At 48.5% G+C, this 16,307-nt stretch overlaps 4 protein-coding genes across 4 annotated transcripts; 3 read left to right on the plus strand and 1 right to left on the minus strand.

The window, feature by feature from the left end:
* Positions 1–3,181: 3,181 nt before the first annotated feature.
* On the plus strand, positions 3,182–4,490 carry N7473_003483 (uncharacterized protein; the record flags this gene model as incomplete). The annotated part of the gene is made up of 5 exons (XM_057149423.1): positions 3,182–3,299; positions 3,367–3,644; positions 3,794–3,850; positions 3,916–4,413; positions 4,473–4,490. 5 exons carry the CDS (start codon positions 3,182–3,184, stop codon positions 4,488–4,490), a joined length of 969 nt encoding a protein of 322 aa, XP_057013077.1.
* A 1,964-nt stretch (positions 4,491–6,454) lies between these two features.
* On the plus strand, positions 6,455–7,612 carry N7473_003484 (uncharacterized protein; the record flags this gene model as incomplete). Its single annotated transcript, XM_057149424.1, has 1 exon — positions 6,455–7,612. The coding sequence occupies one exon, from the start codon at positions 6,455–6,457 to the stop codon at positions 7,610–7,612; it is 1,158 nt and encodes a 385-aa protein (XP_057013078.1).
* Positions 7,613–8,218: 606 nt separating this feature from the next.
* On the minus strand, positions 8,219–9,415 carry N7473_003485 (F-box domain and ankyrin repeat protein; the record flags this gene model as incomplete). The annotated part of the gene is made up of 2 exons (XM_057149425.1): positions 8,219–8,557; positions 8,669–9,415. The coding sequence occupies 2 exons, from the start codon at positions 9,413–9,415 to the stop codon at positions 8,219–8,221; spliced, it is 1,086 nt and encodes a 361-aa protein (XP_057013079.1).
* A 4,765-nt stretch (positions 9,416–14,180) lies between these two features.
* N7473_003486 (sugar porter family MFS transporter) lies at positions 14,181–15,985 on the plus strand (the record flags this gene model as incomplete). The annotated part of the gene is made up of 2 exons (XM_057149426.1): positions 14,181–15,504; positions 15,576–15,985. The coding sequence occupies 2 exons, from the start codon at positions 14,181–14,183 to the stop codon at positions 15,983–15,985; spliced, it is 1,734 nt and encodes a 577-aa protein (XP_057013080.1).
* Between the last annotated feature and the right edge of the window lie 322 nt (positions 15,986–16,307).

Here is a 16,307-nt window from a genome sequence, read left to right on the forward strand (position 1 = left end):
TACTGTAGTGGAGAGCATTTGCCAGGCACAGGTACAATGGCGATGCAATTGGAAGCCTGGAGTGTGGGTGTGGGTGTGGGTGTACAACATATGGATCAGTTGTTGGTGATTGATTGGTAATGGCGAAAAGGTACAGTATCAAATCAGTACTTACCTGTGGGCACTGGAGACTACTGGGGCTACAGTACTGGATTCGGAAGGTTTCGTGATCTCAGAATGATGTGTACGGTGGCGCTTTTAGGTATGAATCTTCTTGAGCAAAAATATTCACTAACGTTTTGGAAAATCTGGCAAGATATCAGATTAGGACCCGAGACTGAGATACATATTGCAAGGTGGGTGGTGGAATGCTTCAAATCGAATTGACAGAGAAAGAACCTGATTCGCTGGTCTAACTCTGAATTGTCAAGCTTTTACCGTGCTACAACTAAGGACAACAGGATTATTAAAGTAGATAGTCCGAGAATGGGACTCAGGAATTGCACTCGATACATGTCTCCATCTGTACTGCGTACATAATGGCGAAGAGAACACGACTTGTGGGGCATTGAGATGGAACAAGTCGACAGGGAGGTCAATAATTGAGCGTATTCTCCTCCGTATGTCTATAGTTTATATGAACTCGAATGACAAGAGGAATCCATGAAATCCATGACTCGTGAATAAGATCAATCAATGCCTCAATGCAGAGTTTGTTACAGCGCCCAAATCATCGATCGATCGGCGTGATGGATAATAATGTCATTGATGTGCAGCTCAAAATTCTGTATTATTTACAAAATTACTGTACACATTTATTACATCTTCCTCCAATTTACATTGTGGGCCCATCCAACGATTCCAGCCCCGATCCACTGACGCAGGATTCGTTGCCACAAAGCCGATCCGTCTGGCTCATCCAAGATTTCTACCGGGATCTGATATCAGATAGGGGTAAGAAGCAGAGAAATGAAAAAGCAAAAGAAAAGCAAAGAGAACTATGGGCACGAGGAATGGAAAGATATAGTTATTGTTATATCTAGTGCCCAGCCGACTCTGGAATAAACTTGCGCAGGGACTGGGAATAAACTTGGTCAAGGCAGCCCCGAGCGGACGGGGGTAACCATGGACCGCGGCACAGGGGGTGATTAGTTATTACAGTATTTATGCATTGACCGTCACACAACCCGGGACTCGCTTGCCTTTGTGGATGAACAAGATACTGATCGTCGTTTCTGGCATCTATAGTCCATGATTCTCAAGCAATCAGGACCTGCGTGAATGTCGTTGAGGGGGAATAGGGGAACAGGTTTATCTTCCGGAGAAGGACTCCATGGGAAAAGATAAAGAAATGAGAGGCCAAGAGTTGCCGAGAGAATAGGAATTTGAATTTTTTTTTGTTCCCCTGGAACATTGATAGAGGGGGAGGGTCTCGAAGAAGTAATTATACACGATTTGACCGAGTGTAAATCAGAACAATGGCCACTAATAACAGTTTGTGGTATTTCGAGGGCTAAGTGTCCCATAGGGTTATCGTGTCCTATTGCCGATAAAGAAAGAAGAATTAGCGGCATTAGCTGAGCTAGCGTAGTAGATAGTTATTTTAGATCTGAGGCTTTAATGCCAAAGTCCACTATCACAGTCAGAACATCCGCTTAGTACTCAGCATAACCTCTTGATTCTATACACAAACCCGTTGCTGGGGCGCTTTGATGTTCTCATGTGGCGTTCGGAAGAGCTGTGTGTGGCTTGTTTTGGGCTGCAGCTCTGAGACAGACCAACGACTCGGGCTTATCCACACATTACGTATGCCGTGCTTTAGTTGGCACTATCGGCCCTAGTCACACAGATTACAAGGTGACGACCGGGATTACTGTCGGGGTATCGGATGGTTTTCTATCACTCCAATCAACAGTTTAACGAGGACATCGACTTGTATAATCAATGGAGATCATATTAGGGCCTATCACCTGCCATCTACCATCTATGAATGAAAGAATATTATTATTAGCAGCACATGAGAAAGACAAAGACAAGTATGAAGGATAGCTCCTTGAGAATGTTGGCAGGCAGGAATTCTCGAGACCAACCTTCCGAAGCTTTTTTCCCTCAGCCCAGCCAATGCGAACGAGGCTGGGTGGAGCCGATGAGCACGAAACTGGTATTCGGTTTACTGTGAGCCACCAATTGAATGGCCATTCTCTTCTGACTAAGTGAGACAGAGGGGGAAACAAAAACAAATAATGCACGCGCAATGGCTGTGAATCCACGATAGCACAGTCAATTACGAGTGGATTGCCCGCATATGCCTTCTAGACCTTCTGAAAGATGCCATTTTCATATGAAAGATGGTAAGACTCTACTGTCACTCCATGAATCATTATTAACTTTGTATCTTACACCTCGAGCCCGGCGAGTTCACCGGAGCGTACCACGTTAAGGTTGCACTTGTAAATGGCCATCAATCAAGCAAGACATTAGAGAGGTTTTGTATAGGTACTTCAATACAATCTGTATAGCCCGTTTACTTACAACAGTCTAACAGTCTCAGCAAGGACGTGCACGACAGTCACTGTATCCACTTGGCTAGCGGCAATGCCGGCCAGCATGCTAATATTATGCCAATGCCAACATGGCTAACAGCCTAACACTCACACTACTAACATAACTCCGTTCTCCGTCCTCCGATCGTAACATCGTAACGCCCCGTGACTGTCTCCTCTCTCTTTCGTGCCTTGACTCTTGACAACTGAACACTCTCACTTTCAACTGTCATCCATTTCCGACCACTCTTTCCCTCCGCCTCCTCCCCTTTCACCATCTTCCGTTGTCGCCGCCTCCTCCGACATCTGCCTGGGCTAGAACGATGCGATTGCCCTTTTAAAAGGATTATCGCGGCGTGTAACGTTCAGCTTGGTGGGGGAATCAGTAGAACACTCGTTGATTTGCTTCTCCGATCGCCAACCATCTTCCTGTTCCTATCTTCTCCAGAAACCTTCTCATCGCATGGGTGATCGGCACCACAACCACCGGTCGGCGCGGCATCCACAGAACTCATTTTAAATTTCAATCTTATCCCTCCTGATTGTGACACTTCCCTCTACAGAAATCGCCCGGAGTTGGGTGAAATTGGGTCGGCGAACGAACACAATCGCTTATCGCGGTCTCTTCTGGCGGCATCGGTCGGCCCCCTCTCAACAACATGCAATTCGTACTGATGCTGCTGCTGGCTCTGGCTCTCCTGGCTCGGCCCTTCGCCGAAGCTGCCAGTAGCCTGGCATACTGCGCAACTGATAACACTGGATCTTCATTTTCGGCCGGTAAGTGGAACATGGAATATTTACTCAAATGGAACTGTATGCTGACTCCAGCTTCTCATATCTTTAGTTTCCGACACCTATCAGTCCAATGGAGCTTGCGAGGAGACTTGCGCCGACTATGCTCTCGGTATCCTCCAGGGAAAGAATTGTTGGTGCTCCAATGTGGCCCCTTCCTCGTCCTCCCGCAAAAGCACTTCGGAGTGCTCGACTGGCTGCCCCGGTTATCCAGATGACAGCTGTGGCAGTGCCTCCAAGGGTGTCTACGCATATGTGAAGATCACTGGTAACTCGGTGACGAGCACGGAGGGGGGCAGTAGCTCGTCCACCACTACTTCTTCGACTTCGGTAAGTTAACACCGTTCCTTATACATGAATATCCCGTTGGCCTATCGGTTGGAGCTCGTTGCATTGTTGTTCGTGTTCTGGATCGTCTTTCATGCTTGCGCCTGGGTGCTTTGCTGTTCCATGAAATTTTATTCTCATTCGTGGTACAGGAAAGCACTAGCAGCACTTCATCATCGACAGGAACATCTACAAACTCTACACAAACTGTATTATCTGGACACCACCCGAAAAGATATTACGTTGGTTCGAATTTGCTAACATACCGCTCTAGTCCACCACATCTGACTCGACTACCCCGACTGGGAGTGTTGTCAAGGAGACCACCTCGGCCGGCGAGGTGAAGACTATCACTGTTTCCGCCGCCAGCCAGACAGGTGTCCAGGATTCTTCCTCGGCCAATGCCGCGGCAACTGGCAGCAGCAAGCTGAGTGGCGGCTCCATCGCCGGTATCGTGATCGGAGTGATTGGTGGTCTTGCCCTCGTGGGCGCTCTGATCTTCCTGGTCTTCTTCTACCGAAAGCGTGCTCGCTCTGCCAGCCCTATTCCCAGCACAGCCGACATGACGGAGAACCGAAACAGCCAAGCATCAAGCTTCGCTCGGGGCATCTTCCCGCAAGGTCATTCCCACGACCTGTCGGGATCGTCGAGTCTGGGACGCAAGCACACCTTCACTGATAATCGGCTGAAAACCGATATTTACCCCAACGGTCCTCGGGATAGCAGTGTGTCCCTGCAGGACAACGAGGACTACTCGCGTCCCGTGCTTCGGGTGAGTCCTACTGGAACCGATCTGATTTGACAAGAAAAATTTACTTACTTATCTCTCAGCTCACCAACCCCGACTAAATTCACATCGGATATCCACACTCGCTCCATATTTCACCATCACCTCCAGCACCATTCCCCCTTCATTAATTCTGCGCGCCTTCGCCAAAACAGCTTTGTTATGATACCCAATTGTTGGATTCTTTCCTTTCTACGCTGGAGGTGATGGTCGAGAAGAAGCTACGCAAAAGCACCATCCGACCCAGAAGTGAATTTTCAAGTCGCGGTCCTCGACTCCCCCGTCAACTTCTTTCCCCTCCACCACTCGACGTGCTCCGGTGAGCAGAAATGAATGAGCGAACTGAGAAAAATGAGAAGATAAAGCAGAAATCGGAAAAAAGGCACAACGGGATTCCGGCCTCTAATCAACCCCTAGAAGCAATGGGTTGCCGTCGAAACGAGTCCACGAGCCACATTTTCAGCCATACATCCATCATACATACCTTGCATACATACCCCCTCCCTCATGGGTGACGGCGCCGGCCCTTGTGAATTTCAAAGTACATACACGGTTCCGTTCCCTCTACGTCGCGCTCCCCATTCAACCTTTCTCTTTCTCTTTCCTCTTTATCCACGGATACGCTTGTCCTTCGATTTTCTGGATTTTTTCTTCTCCGTTTATCTTCTCTAATCCTCATTTCATACCTCTGTATCATCCGGCCTAGCCTGTTCATTTCTTTGCTTTAAATCCCCGGGGATTTTGTTCTTGCGCTTTTTTTCGGGTTTCTACTATGGCGTTAGGAAACCCGTGTCGTGTTTAGAGCCTGATACATCAATGGTCAATGTTACCTGCACGTTTATTGAGTAGATATGCTTAATGAAACTCATTTTGAGGAATTACGTCGCTAGCCTAGTAAATCCATAGGACAATCTGGTAAGATGGTTTAAGTAGTTTCCGGTACTCGTTGGCCTTTCTTGTTGATGTGCGGAAGAGCTTTGATCTTCCCCTTTGGTGCTGAAGCTATTGCCCCGAGAAAAGCTCCTTGTCGGGTTACGAGTTTGAGGCAACGCAGGTAGTTGTCCTTCAAGCTTGCAATGTTGTTAGGCCGTTCGCTTTCGTTACGTCTACGCAGTGCCCTCAGCAATCGGGTCTTAACAGGAAAGGAAGGATTTACTTGGCATTTCTGGTAGGCTGAGGCTAATCGCACGCCAACTTGTGCTTTCGCACGACAGACTATTCCGGTTTCGGATATAGTGGACAATAGATACACTGAATCCTTATTATCTAGACTGGAGAAACGGTTTTACAATGTAAATCTGTATGCTTTAACTTTCTTTTTTGAAACAGGGAAATCAATTTTCAATTCAAGTAGATTTTAGGTCGATAATGAGCAGAAAATTTCGAATCTACAATGTCAATATGTTAGATCCTTAATTCTAGGCTCGTCAAGCTGCTCGTTCAACAATAAATTACCGCGATGTTAGGTCTTTTTTTGTAAAACATTCCCAAGATTTGATGAGGCACGTCTCCTCAGTGTCTCTCAGATTTTCAATGCCATTGTTCAAATACAAAGGGATTTCTTTGTCATTGTCTTAAATGTTAAGTCTGTCGGAAACTTTGTGATATGTAATCCCAGTTCCTGGAGCTCAACTAGAGGGGTCCGTTTCTTCATTCTCTCGGTCCTGTCATATCGTTACACTTAAGCCCCAGCTCTGTAGTTCTTCAGCTAAGCTATCTGAAACAGTCAGGGGGAAGAGCACACAGGCTGACAGATGGTGTCCTTGCTACACTACGTGAAATTCTTTGAAGGGCTCTTTCACACTGATCAGGAGTAGACAATGCCTTTGTACAAAAAACAGTAGACAACTTTGAGCATGTCATGCATTGAGGTGGGTAATTGATATAAATATCGAATTTCATGCCTCCCCAATGGAAAGTCTATTATTGCATACGCCTACCATCTCAAGCTCTCTGCAGTCCATAACTACCTCAACCAAAATCACCCTTCTTATCCAGACTGTTCGAATATTTCAAGACATCCACAATGACTGGAGGCCAGTTCGATGCTATGCTCCTCAACCTTGGCGATCTACCCCCCGAGATGGTTCAACAAATTGCACAAAACCTAGACACTCAATCAGTACTCCGACTTGCTCAAAGCTGCAGCTCCCTATACTGGCTCCTTTTGCCAGAGATCCGCAAAAGAGCCGAGACCGCAGCTTTCGCACCATTGAGCCTCTACGAAGAAAACTTCCTCTACGATGAAGGGCAGCGACACGGGATCGATGATCCAGTATTCAGCTTGCACACCTCGTACGGTGTTCCCGCCGGGGATTTTGGTGCCTCTGATTTCGACTCCCTTGGGAAGGCTGTAGCGGAAGGTGAGTTTGATATTGTGCGGGGCTTGCTGAACCACAATGTGGATCCTAACTCGTACGTCGTTTCCGGGGAGCGCTTACTCGGTTTAGCTATACAGTCTAGATGTGAGGACATGGTCCGGTTGCTGTTGGAGTTTGGTGCGGATGCATCTAGACCTGATCTAATCACGAATACGAGTCCGCTTATCCATGCGGCTAGAGGACATAAGGATGAAATCGTTCATCTTTTGATTGAGGCTGGGGGTGATCTGAACGCGGACAGGGTTATGCAGGCGATCGCAGCATACTGTACCCTTGAGACCATGCAAATGGCTCTCGCGTATGGGGGGAACCCGACACCTATCTCATCAGTTGGATGGACAGTGCTTCGGTGGATTGTCGTGCGCAATGATATTAACTTCTTCAGCCTATTGAAGAGCGAGTTCCCAGGGACTGTTCTCAACGCGAAGGGTCATTTAGGTCAAACAGCCTTGCACGTAGCCCTAGGTGCTGAATACTCACATCTAGCTATGCCTCTTGCCTGCCATCCAGAAGTGGACATCGACATTCAAGATGTGCATGGCTATACGGCATTGCACCTAGCTATCCAAACCGAACGGTTTGACGTGGCCGATGTCCTTATTCAGAGAGGGGCAAACCCCAATCTCGTAACAACCCAGCGGGAGAATTGCCTATATCTTGCGCTCAGGTCCGGGTGTGTGCCCCTCATCCGTACATTGGTTGAACGTGGTGTCGATAGAAGGAGCAGGGCAAGTGGATTTGAATCAGTCTACTTCTGGGCCAAATACCATGACGAACCAGAGATACGATCCATCTTCGAGTAAGCGGTCTTTGGAAAGGATCAGAGTTCGCCCCTGGAACGTTATTTCATCCAGATACTGATCTAATTCGCGGTGTTCCTTTTGAGATGATTGAAATAGAACTGATATTTTGCGCTTTTGAGATTGCCTGCGAGACCTAAGCCAGGATGATTACGCTGGGCCTCGCAACTTTCATGGATAGTCCAAACACTATAAGCGAATGGATAGAATTCTGTAATCTACAAACCCGAAATGGAATGAGACATCTTTTTTGAACACTAGCTCGATACCTTAAGTTATTACCAAAAGGCTGAGGCTACTCGCACGCCAACTTGTGCTTTCGCACGACAGACTATTCTATTGTCGGATGTGGTGGATAAATGGTACATCGAATACATACCTAGATACACTTATAATACCTACTAAGCCTTTTATTACCGACACCTTGGGTATTTAGAAAGCTATTTAGAAAGACATTTAGAAAGATATTTAGAAAGATATTTAGAGATCTTTTATAAAAATGCTCTCATTGCTACAGTCACTGAAATTGTTATTGCAAATCTCTGTATTATTCTTTAGCTGAGCATTGATGAATATTTAAACCGCATTATTGTGTACCCATACGCAGGCCTATTGATACTCCTTGAGCAAATTGCCAATCTCATCATACCCAAGTTGAAAAGCCGACTCCATCGCTGTCTGTCCATAGCTATCTTGGATTGTCAGGTCTGGTGGGGTCAGGCTCTCACGGAGAAGAACCTCCACAATGGACCTGGCCCTAGTCCGTACAGCACAATGCATGGGAGTCCCATAGGGTGACATACCGTTGACATCGGCACCATACCGAAGAAGTTCACAAAGTATTGGGGGGAGTTCTGAAGCAGCCACAATTTTGAGCGCAACATGCAACGCGTTCTGACCACCGTGAGGCAACGTGATGTTAACTGCAGCCCCGGCCTCGAGAAGAGCCTGTACCAATATATGGCGGTGGAGTGCATAATGCAAAGCAGTCCACCCATGTTAGTCCTGAATATCAAGGTCAATACCTGGGAGTCCAATAAGATAAATCGCAGTGCCAACATATGCGTCTCTCATAGCCAAGTGTAGCACGGTTTGCCCACCGGCATTCGTAAGGTAGAATCTACTCTTGTCCACTAGCGGAATGAGAAGCTCGACGACTTCCTTTCGATAGAAGACAACATCACGGAGGGTGATGCATGAATCTACCTCACAGTCAGTCAATAGCATTGCCCGTATCACCTCCATTTCGCTCTTGCGAGCAGCGCGTTCTAGGGGTGACGATGGGAGTCCTGGGTCTTTACAGCATGGAAGAGCGCCAAATTCCAAGAGTAGCTTGATAATCTCCATATTTCCCGATTCAACAGCTACACTGAGCATCCTTGCACCATTCACGAGATATGAATTGGGATTCACACCTCGCTGAAGAAGATTTTGCACCGCATCAAAGTTGCCCCGGTATATCGCCTGGCCAAGAGGTTCGAATTCTGTCGGTACATAAGCAGGGGGGATGGACATTTGACGATATGCTACTGTCTGATCGAGGGTTGGGCCCCACCGGACTCGGAAAGAAGGAAAATCCACTCCATGCTGTTGATCATCTTCATAGGTGAAATTCGTCTCGTAATGGCTACTTGGGGCGAGAGCAGATTGGGAAGCTTGCTTGGTGATTTCCGGGTCGAGTAGACTGTTTAATCCTCTGCAGGTCTGGGACAAGCTGCTGAGGGATCCAACATCCAAGTGGTCTGCAATCTCCAAGACCAGTTCACAAGGCAGCATGCCAAGCGAAATTGACGAACGCGATCGCATGGTCTTATGGTGGTGGGGCAAAAGTGGCTGTATCAAATTGGTGATGTGATGCATGAAAGATAGGTTCCAAATAATCAGACAAGATGCACACCAGAAGAACGGAATGAATAGCTTGACTCGACCAGTCAATCTTCAACTTTACCATGCACTCTAAGGGCAATGATCTGGGTAGAATAGCGCTCGACGGCAGGCTACTTATGTAGATTCGAACAATGCCATTGAATCTCGAAGAGCTAAATCGAGAGTAGGAAGAAAACAATAGAAACAAAGAGGAAGGAAACAATGTCATTGTCTCGTCTTCTTCTTTTCAAAGAATCTCATCCTGAGATTGCCTCTTTGTTGCTCATTTCTTTATAGATAGAACAAGAACCAGGACGAAGGCCTTCGGTCAGCATGCAAGGAGAAAACGAAATTGTCGCGAAGTCAGAATAAAGTCCTTCAGGTAAAGCCAAAATGAGACAAATGAATAGAAATAGGTCCCTAGAAATGATTACCAGCGGTTCAAGGTCAGTGGGAGCCTCAAATCTCGGAGAAGCGGTTTTCGTCTTGCGCAAGCGGCTCCAAAGATATTCAGTCTTTGTAAGTGATGCTGATTTTGCCCCAAAGCAGACACTGAATATATCTGTTGGAAGTAATGATGGTTTGCATTTAGTCTTTACCGTGCTATTCTTGCTGTCGGCACTAGGTTCTCCGTCTACCGACCTAAAATCTGGCTTGACAATGAAGTGGCTAAGTTGTGCTACTCCTACAATTTTCATGGCCTCCCTGCTGATTCTAGTCTTCACCCACATAGCTGAGTATTGTAAGTATTGTACAGAGTTGGGGAGGCCATCAGCCGCGGACTACAAAGTCACACGAATTCCCCTATCTGGTCGTGGATAGCATCTAGGCAAAGAAATTGTTCATTACCTACTTTTAAGCGCCCCGGTGAAGTTCAAACCTTGTGAGATCCGTCCATAACACAAGCCTGGGTGGCATTCCTTCATGCAAGCCAGTGTGTTGAATATATATCTCAGGGTTATGTTCTGCTCAGAACTACCCGCACTTCAATCTAGAATCATCTACGTCTCTCATGGCTTAGGAATTGGTTACGATTATTCTTATGCACCACTAATAGACCACTAACATGTTAATTTCAAGTGGTATTGGCTTTACACGTGCAACCTTGGTGTTGCGAGAGCTCATCAGTGGGAGGGATATGTGTCTGCCTGGCCTGTCAGGCACCCACAGGTTCTCTACAACTGGATCACTCCTCTCTCGCAGTCTCCCCTTCTATTTGCTAGATTGAATGAAGATACGTCAAGCCTCTGTTTTCTTTGTTGGGTAACTGAATTATGTGTGGACAGGTGTGAGAGTTGGTTGTATGTGGTGCGCAATCTTCTTGTCAGATTTCAATTGAACCATTAACTAAACTGGGAGATATGTAAAACAAAATCCATGACCGTCGAGTCCTGATTAGGATTTAGACTTCTTATGTTGCATCATATAGCGCTGATCAAAGAAGCCAAACATGGATTCGTTCGCTATACAATTGGTGATCGTCTCGCGCGAAATGTCCGACGTTACAATGCGTGTAGGGATTCTAGGGAATCCGCGTTGAGTTCTGGAAAGAGTCGAGAACCAATGACTCTCGGAGCCTTGTCACTGACTGCTGATCTTTCCCATATCCTGTAGAAAGAACCCTGTCATGAGATTACTAGTGCGTGTCGCGAATATAGTGAGACACAAACAGTTGCGGGCACCCGACCGTTCTCAAAGAGGGGAGAGGCTGGAAAGAACTTTGTTCTCGAATGGTGTTCCTTTTCAGTTTGAGTCGAGATCGACGTACTCAATTCTAGATAGAGGGGGTGGGTTATCAGTTGGTGAGGGATCAATCATGTACGAAGTTGGAAGAGACCCTTGTCTGCAGAGAACATGGGTGAATTTGAGCCGAGGACATTATCTTTTCAAGCCGTTCGGTATCAAGACCCCGAATTACTGACACTCACAATCCTTTCGACACACACAGATCTTCTAGACGTATCAATCCTTGCGTTCTCGTGCAAAAACTAAGCATATCCGTGCTAAGAGGTCGAATGATGCCACATGAGGCCCAACATAAACACTACATCTAGCTTATTTTCCTTCGGGATCCCCTTTCAGTGACTCGGTGTGTGCTCTAGAAACTCGGAGTCTAGGAGGATTCTCCAAGGCATCATTATTGAGTCCACTCAGGTTCCGGCTGATCTTCTGACATAAGCCTTACTTATAACGCCACTCCGGTAGAGTTTCATTGTGATGTCTTGGCAGACCCCTCCCGTTGTATGCCCAGGACTCCAATTGATGCTTGTCTACGTCCCTTATCAAAGTGTATTATTCTGAGAGATGCAGAGATGCAGAGGCCTGTTGAGGGGATTTGAGTAGCCTTGGCGTGTCATTGTTCCATGAGACTCCAACTGACGTGATTAACAATATGTACCCTCTTCTCTGCTGAGATGCTCGGAATATTCCTTTTCCTTTCCTTCGTTCTTTCTTTTTCCCCCGATATTATTTCCACTCACTGCGACATTATTCCATTTTCGGCCCCTAGAACAAATCCCCGCACTCGTCGGCGCGTAGCGAGCGTGGATCTAATCACAAACGAGTCTAGTCAACACTCATCATCCTGTCGGGAAATCGAGATGGACTATTAGCACGGTCTCTCTAAGCGAGGAAATGGTGTTCCTTGGATCTTCGAGTCCCATCCAGACCAGAAGGAAGAGGTCCAAGCCACAAGAACGACTCAAACCGGGAATTGGATCGAACACAGGTGCCTTCTTTTGTTCCTCCTGATCCCTCCTGGTGGCTGGCTAAGGATCTCTCGGTACATCTTCGGCTAGACCCGAACAAGGGGCGGGAGAATCTAGCGACTGTCATTGGCTATATGGCCCACAAGCCAGCCCCATTCAGACAAGCGTCGTTTGACGGCGCTGGACGAGTCAGCGCAATCGCCGCGCTGACTGGCCGCTGACTGGTCGTTGCACTGTCGATGGTGCAAGTCGCCGGATCAATCGGCAGGGGGACCTTGTCGGTTGGCCGAGAGTACGACGAGTACGACGAGGGTACGACGCTTCACCAGTGATCAGACGAGAAAAAGGCCCCCAGAACAAAACAGCACCACCCTAGCTGCATCTCATCTCCGCCCCTTGGGTCTGGGCATATGGGGCCAGACACTCTCAAGGCCTACCGGTTCGAAGACCCCAGGTTTGTCTTCCCCGACCTGTCAGTTGTGTTTTCTCACCGGGCATCTGGAACTGGCATGGTGCTGTGAAAGGAGGGTTGATTCTCCAGACTCCAAGGATGCAGCTCCCCACGGGACAAACATTGGTCGTGCCACGCGTCCCCACGCAGGATATCGGCTCCCCGAATGGCTTGGCGCCAGACCGAACGCTTGCCAGATGCCGAAACTCTCACGCACGGCTTTCCGCTGATAGAGCATTTTCCTTTGAGAGACGGCTAAGATCATAGGCCGGATTCCCTCTTCCCATGGCTCGCTATGGGTCCCTCTTCGGGACCACCACGCCTTGTGGCGGTTGGGCGTTCCAGAATGCTACCCTCTCTGTACTCTTTGCTTCGAACGCATCGTACGAGTCAGAACGAGTCAGAGAATACTACTAACTTACGACTTGCTGAACCGGTTTCATGGCCTAGATTGAGGATCTGCTCTGACCTTTTGGAGCTAGGGCATTCCCAATGAGGCTAATGGACTTTTCCCGGTCCCCGCTATGCTCACGTCTCCCTTCTCCTCTTGGTCGCTGCGTGTGACTAACAACAGCATTTGTGAATCCACTTGGTCTGACTGAAAATTTTCCTTCCCATCACAAGGACAGTGAGAGCGTGTCGAGGCTCATCTCTCTCACGATGCTGTCTTCAGTATTGGTGCTCGTAGAAGACAAAACGACCCTCTGATCATGACCACCTAATCGATTGTTCATGGCGGTTAGAGATGCTACCCCGATCCCTCGCATAATCTAGATGCGCCATCGGCCTAATATCGGCCAAGCGGGGGCAATAGGGTTTTTGGGGTCTCACAGTCCGGCGTCCGCACCCTGTGCATCAGCACTAAGCATGACCCTCAGGACAATAGAGCCCCCCGAATAATACAGAGGGGACATGGGGAAGGCAGGGATCACGCTGACAGGCGCAAACCGGAATACAAGAAAACCAGCCAATGGTGGCGCTTCTTGGACCCAAGGCTTGTTCGCAATGATTCACGGCGCCCATGCGCCAAGTTAACGCCGAAGCATGGGACAAGAGTGCTTCTTTCACGGCCACCGATGCTTGGTGGCGCTCGCTAGCGTCCGTGGAACATTTGATATGTTTCTGTTTTGTATACCTACCCGGGTCAAACCATTGCCGAGTTAATGGTCGCCCCCCGAGCCTAACCAACAATATCTCTAGCGTGTGGTTAGTCCATGCTGGCACCGGCAATCCTGTTGGCTCAGGGTTCCCCTCTCAAGGACATCGTCGGCGATTTTATTGGGTGGCATGCATATGCATACCGCGGAGGACACTCCCTGATCCGGGGCAAGTGTCTGTCAGAATGGCGCTAATCCCCGCGGAGAGGTTTTGGGAAAAAGGAGGAGAAAAAAGAGAAAAAAAAAGAATGCCTGTCACGAGAAGATTGGATGTACAGCTATATAATCTAGCTGGTCTGCCCATGTTGCAGAACTTCCAGGCTCGCTGATCATTTCTCTGTTGTCTCTTTGGCTTCTATTTTGCTCTCCTCCATCATCAACTCGCAACGATGGCGGTTAGTCAGTCAGTCGTTGGCCGTGCCAACGCGGAGAAGGCCCATGGTGTCGTGGGTATGCTGCAGAACCCTTATGTCTTCTTGACTTGTTTGTTCGCTTCCCTGGGTTGTATCATGTACGGTTATGATCAGGGTGTGATGGGTCCCGTTCTTGTCATGGAGAACTTCAAGAACCACTTCCCCTACTTCGACGGATCGACCATCCAGGGTTGGCTTGTGGCTGCTCTCGAGCTCGGTGCCTGGGCTGGTGCTCTGATCAACGGTGTCCTCGCTGACCGTATCTCCCGAAAGTACGCCATGATGGTTGCTGTAGTCATCTTCACTCTCGGTACTGGTCTCCAGGCTGGTGCCCAGTCACCCGCCTACTTCTTTGCCGGTCGTATCATCGGTGGTGTCGGCATTGGTATGTTCAGTATGGTCATTCCGCTCTACCAGGCCGAAATTGCTCCTCCTGAGCTGCGTGGTTCCCTCGTCTCTCTCCAGCAACTATCTATCACTATCGGTACTACCATTGCCTTCTGGCTCGACTATGGTATGCAGTACGTTGGTGGTACTACTTGCAACCCCGAGGGAATTGCCAACCCCTACAATACCGATGGAAGCTACAACTCCGCTGCGAACCACGGCCACACTTGCCTCGGCCAGAAGACCATCTCCTGGCGTCTTCCCTTGGCTCTGCAGATCATCCCTGCCTGGATTTTGTTCTTCGGCATGTTCTACTTCCCCTTCTCTCCTCGTTGGTTGATGATGAAGCACCGCGATGAGGAAGCCCGTGCCTCGCTCTCCAAGCTCCGCCGTCTCCCACCCCACGACCCTCTGTTGCAGGCTGAGTTCCTTGAGATCAAGGCCGCCGTCATGTTCGACGAGGAGACTGAGCGTGAGCTCGTTGGTTCCGGTGGTGCTCTCGCCCCATGGAAGGCTCTGTTCGCCCCCAACATGCTCAAGCGTCTGGTGCTCGGTTGCGGAACCATGATTTGCCAGCAGTTCACTGGTATCAACGCCGTCCTGTACTACGCTCCCCAGATTTTCAGCAGTTTCGGTTTCTCCTCCACCAAGACCACTCTCCTGGCTACTGGTGTCACTGGTATCCTGCAGATCGTCTTCACTCTCCCTGCCGTCGGCTTCCTGGACAAGTTCGGCCGTAAAAGCTTCCTTATTGTCGGTGCCATTGGCATGTTCATCTGTCACATTGTCGTGGCCACTGTCGAAGGTATCTACAAGCCTCAATGGGACCTGAACGAGGGTCTTGCCGTCTCTCAAGGCTGGGTCGCCATAGCTTTCATCTGGCTGTTCGCTGTTAACTTTGCCTACTCTTGGGGTATGTCTAATCTACACCTCTTCCTTGCCTCTGATTTGCTGAGAAAACACTAATCATTTCTGTCCTTATAGGTCCCGTCGCATGGGTGTTGACCCAGGAAATCTTCCCCAACAGTCAGCGTTCCCGCGGTGTCGCCATCGTCGCCTCCACCAACTGGATGTTCAACTTCATCATCGGTCTGACCACCAAGGACATGCTGAACTCCATGAAGTACGGAACTTACATCTTCTTCGCCATTTTCAGTGGTCTGGGTGGTCTGTTCATCTGGCAGTTCGCCCCTGAAACCAAGGACAAGACTCTGGAGGAGCTGGATATCTTCTTTGGCGGCGAGAAGGAGAGCATTGCTGAGGCTGATCGTGCTCGCATGGAGCGCATCTACGAGACCCTTGGCCTGGCTGGTGTTGAGACCGTTGAGGACCTCAAGGGCGAGAAGCAGATTCACTCTGAGCAGGTTGAGGCCCCGGCTTCCCACCACGCTTAAGCTTGATCAGCACTGATACTATGCGATGGAAATGGTGGTGAATGGGTAATGGGATACGATGTTAATTATTTACGTCGTGATGTAATGAGTTTGGATAGCTATAATTATGATGAAATTTTGTCATATTTGAACCACGACCTCTTGTAAAGAGTAAACACGTAAATAAACTGTGGTTATTACGGCTTGACTATCTCTTACACCGTTGCCAGAATTGTTCCCTTTAGATTAGCGTCACTTTTAGCCCGCTAAAGTTTACAATGCTACGTACCGCGACACCAATCGAAACCCCGGGACTCCAAACCAAGCCATTCTTCAATGCGTG

This window comes from Penicillium subrubescens, assembly GCF_028828155.1.
Source record: "Penicillium subrubescens strain IBT 31985 chromosome Unknown utg000002l_segment0_segment0, whole genome shotgun sequence".
Lineage (NCBI taxonomy): Eukaryota > Fungi > Ascomycota > Eurotiomycetes > Eurotiales > Aspergillaceae > Penicillium > Penicillium subrubescens.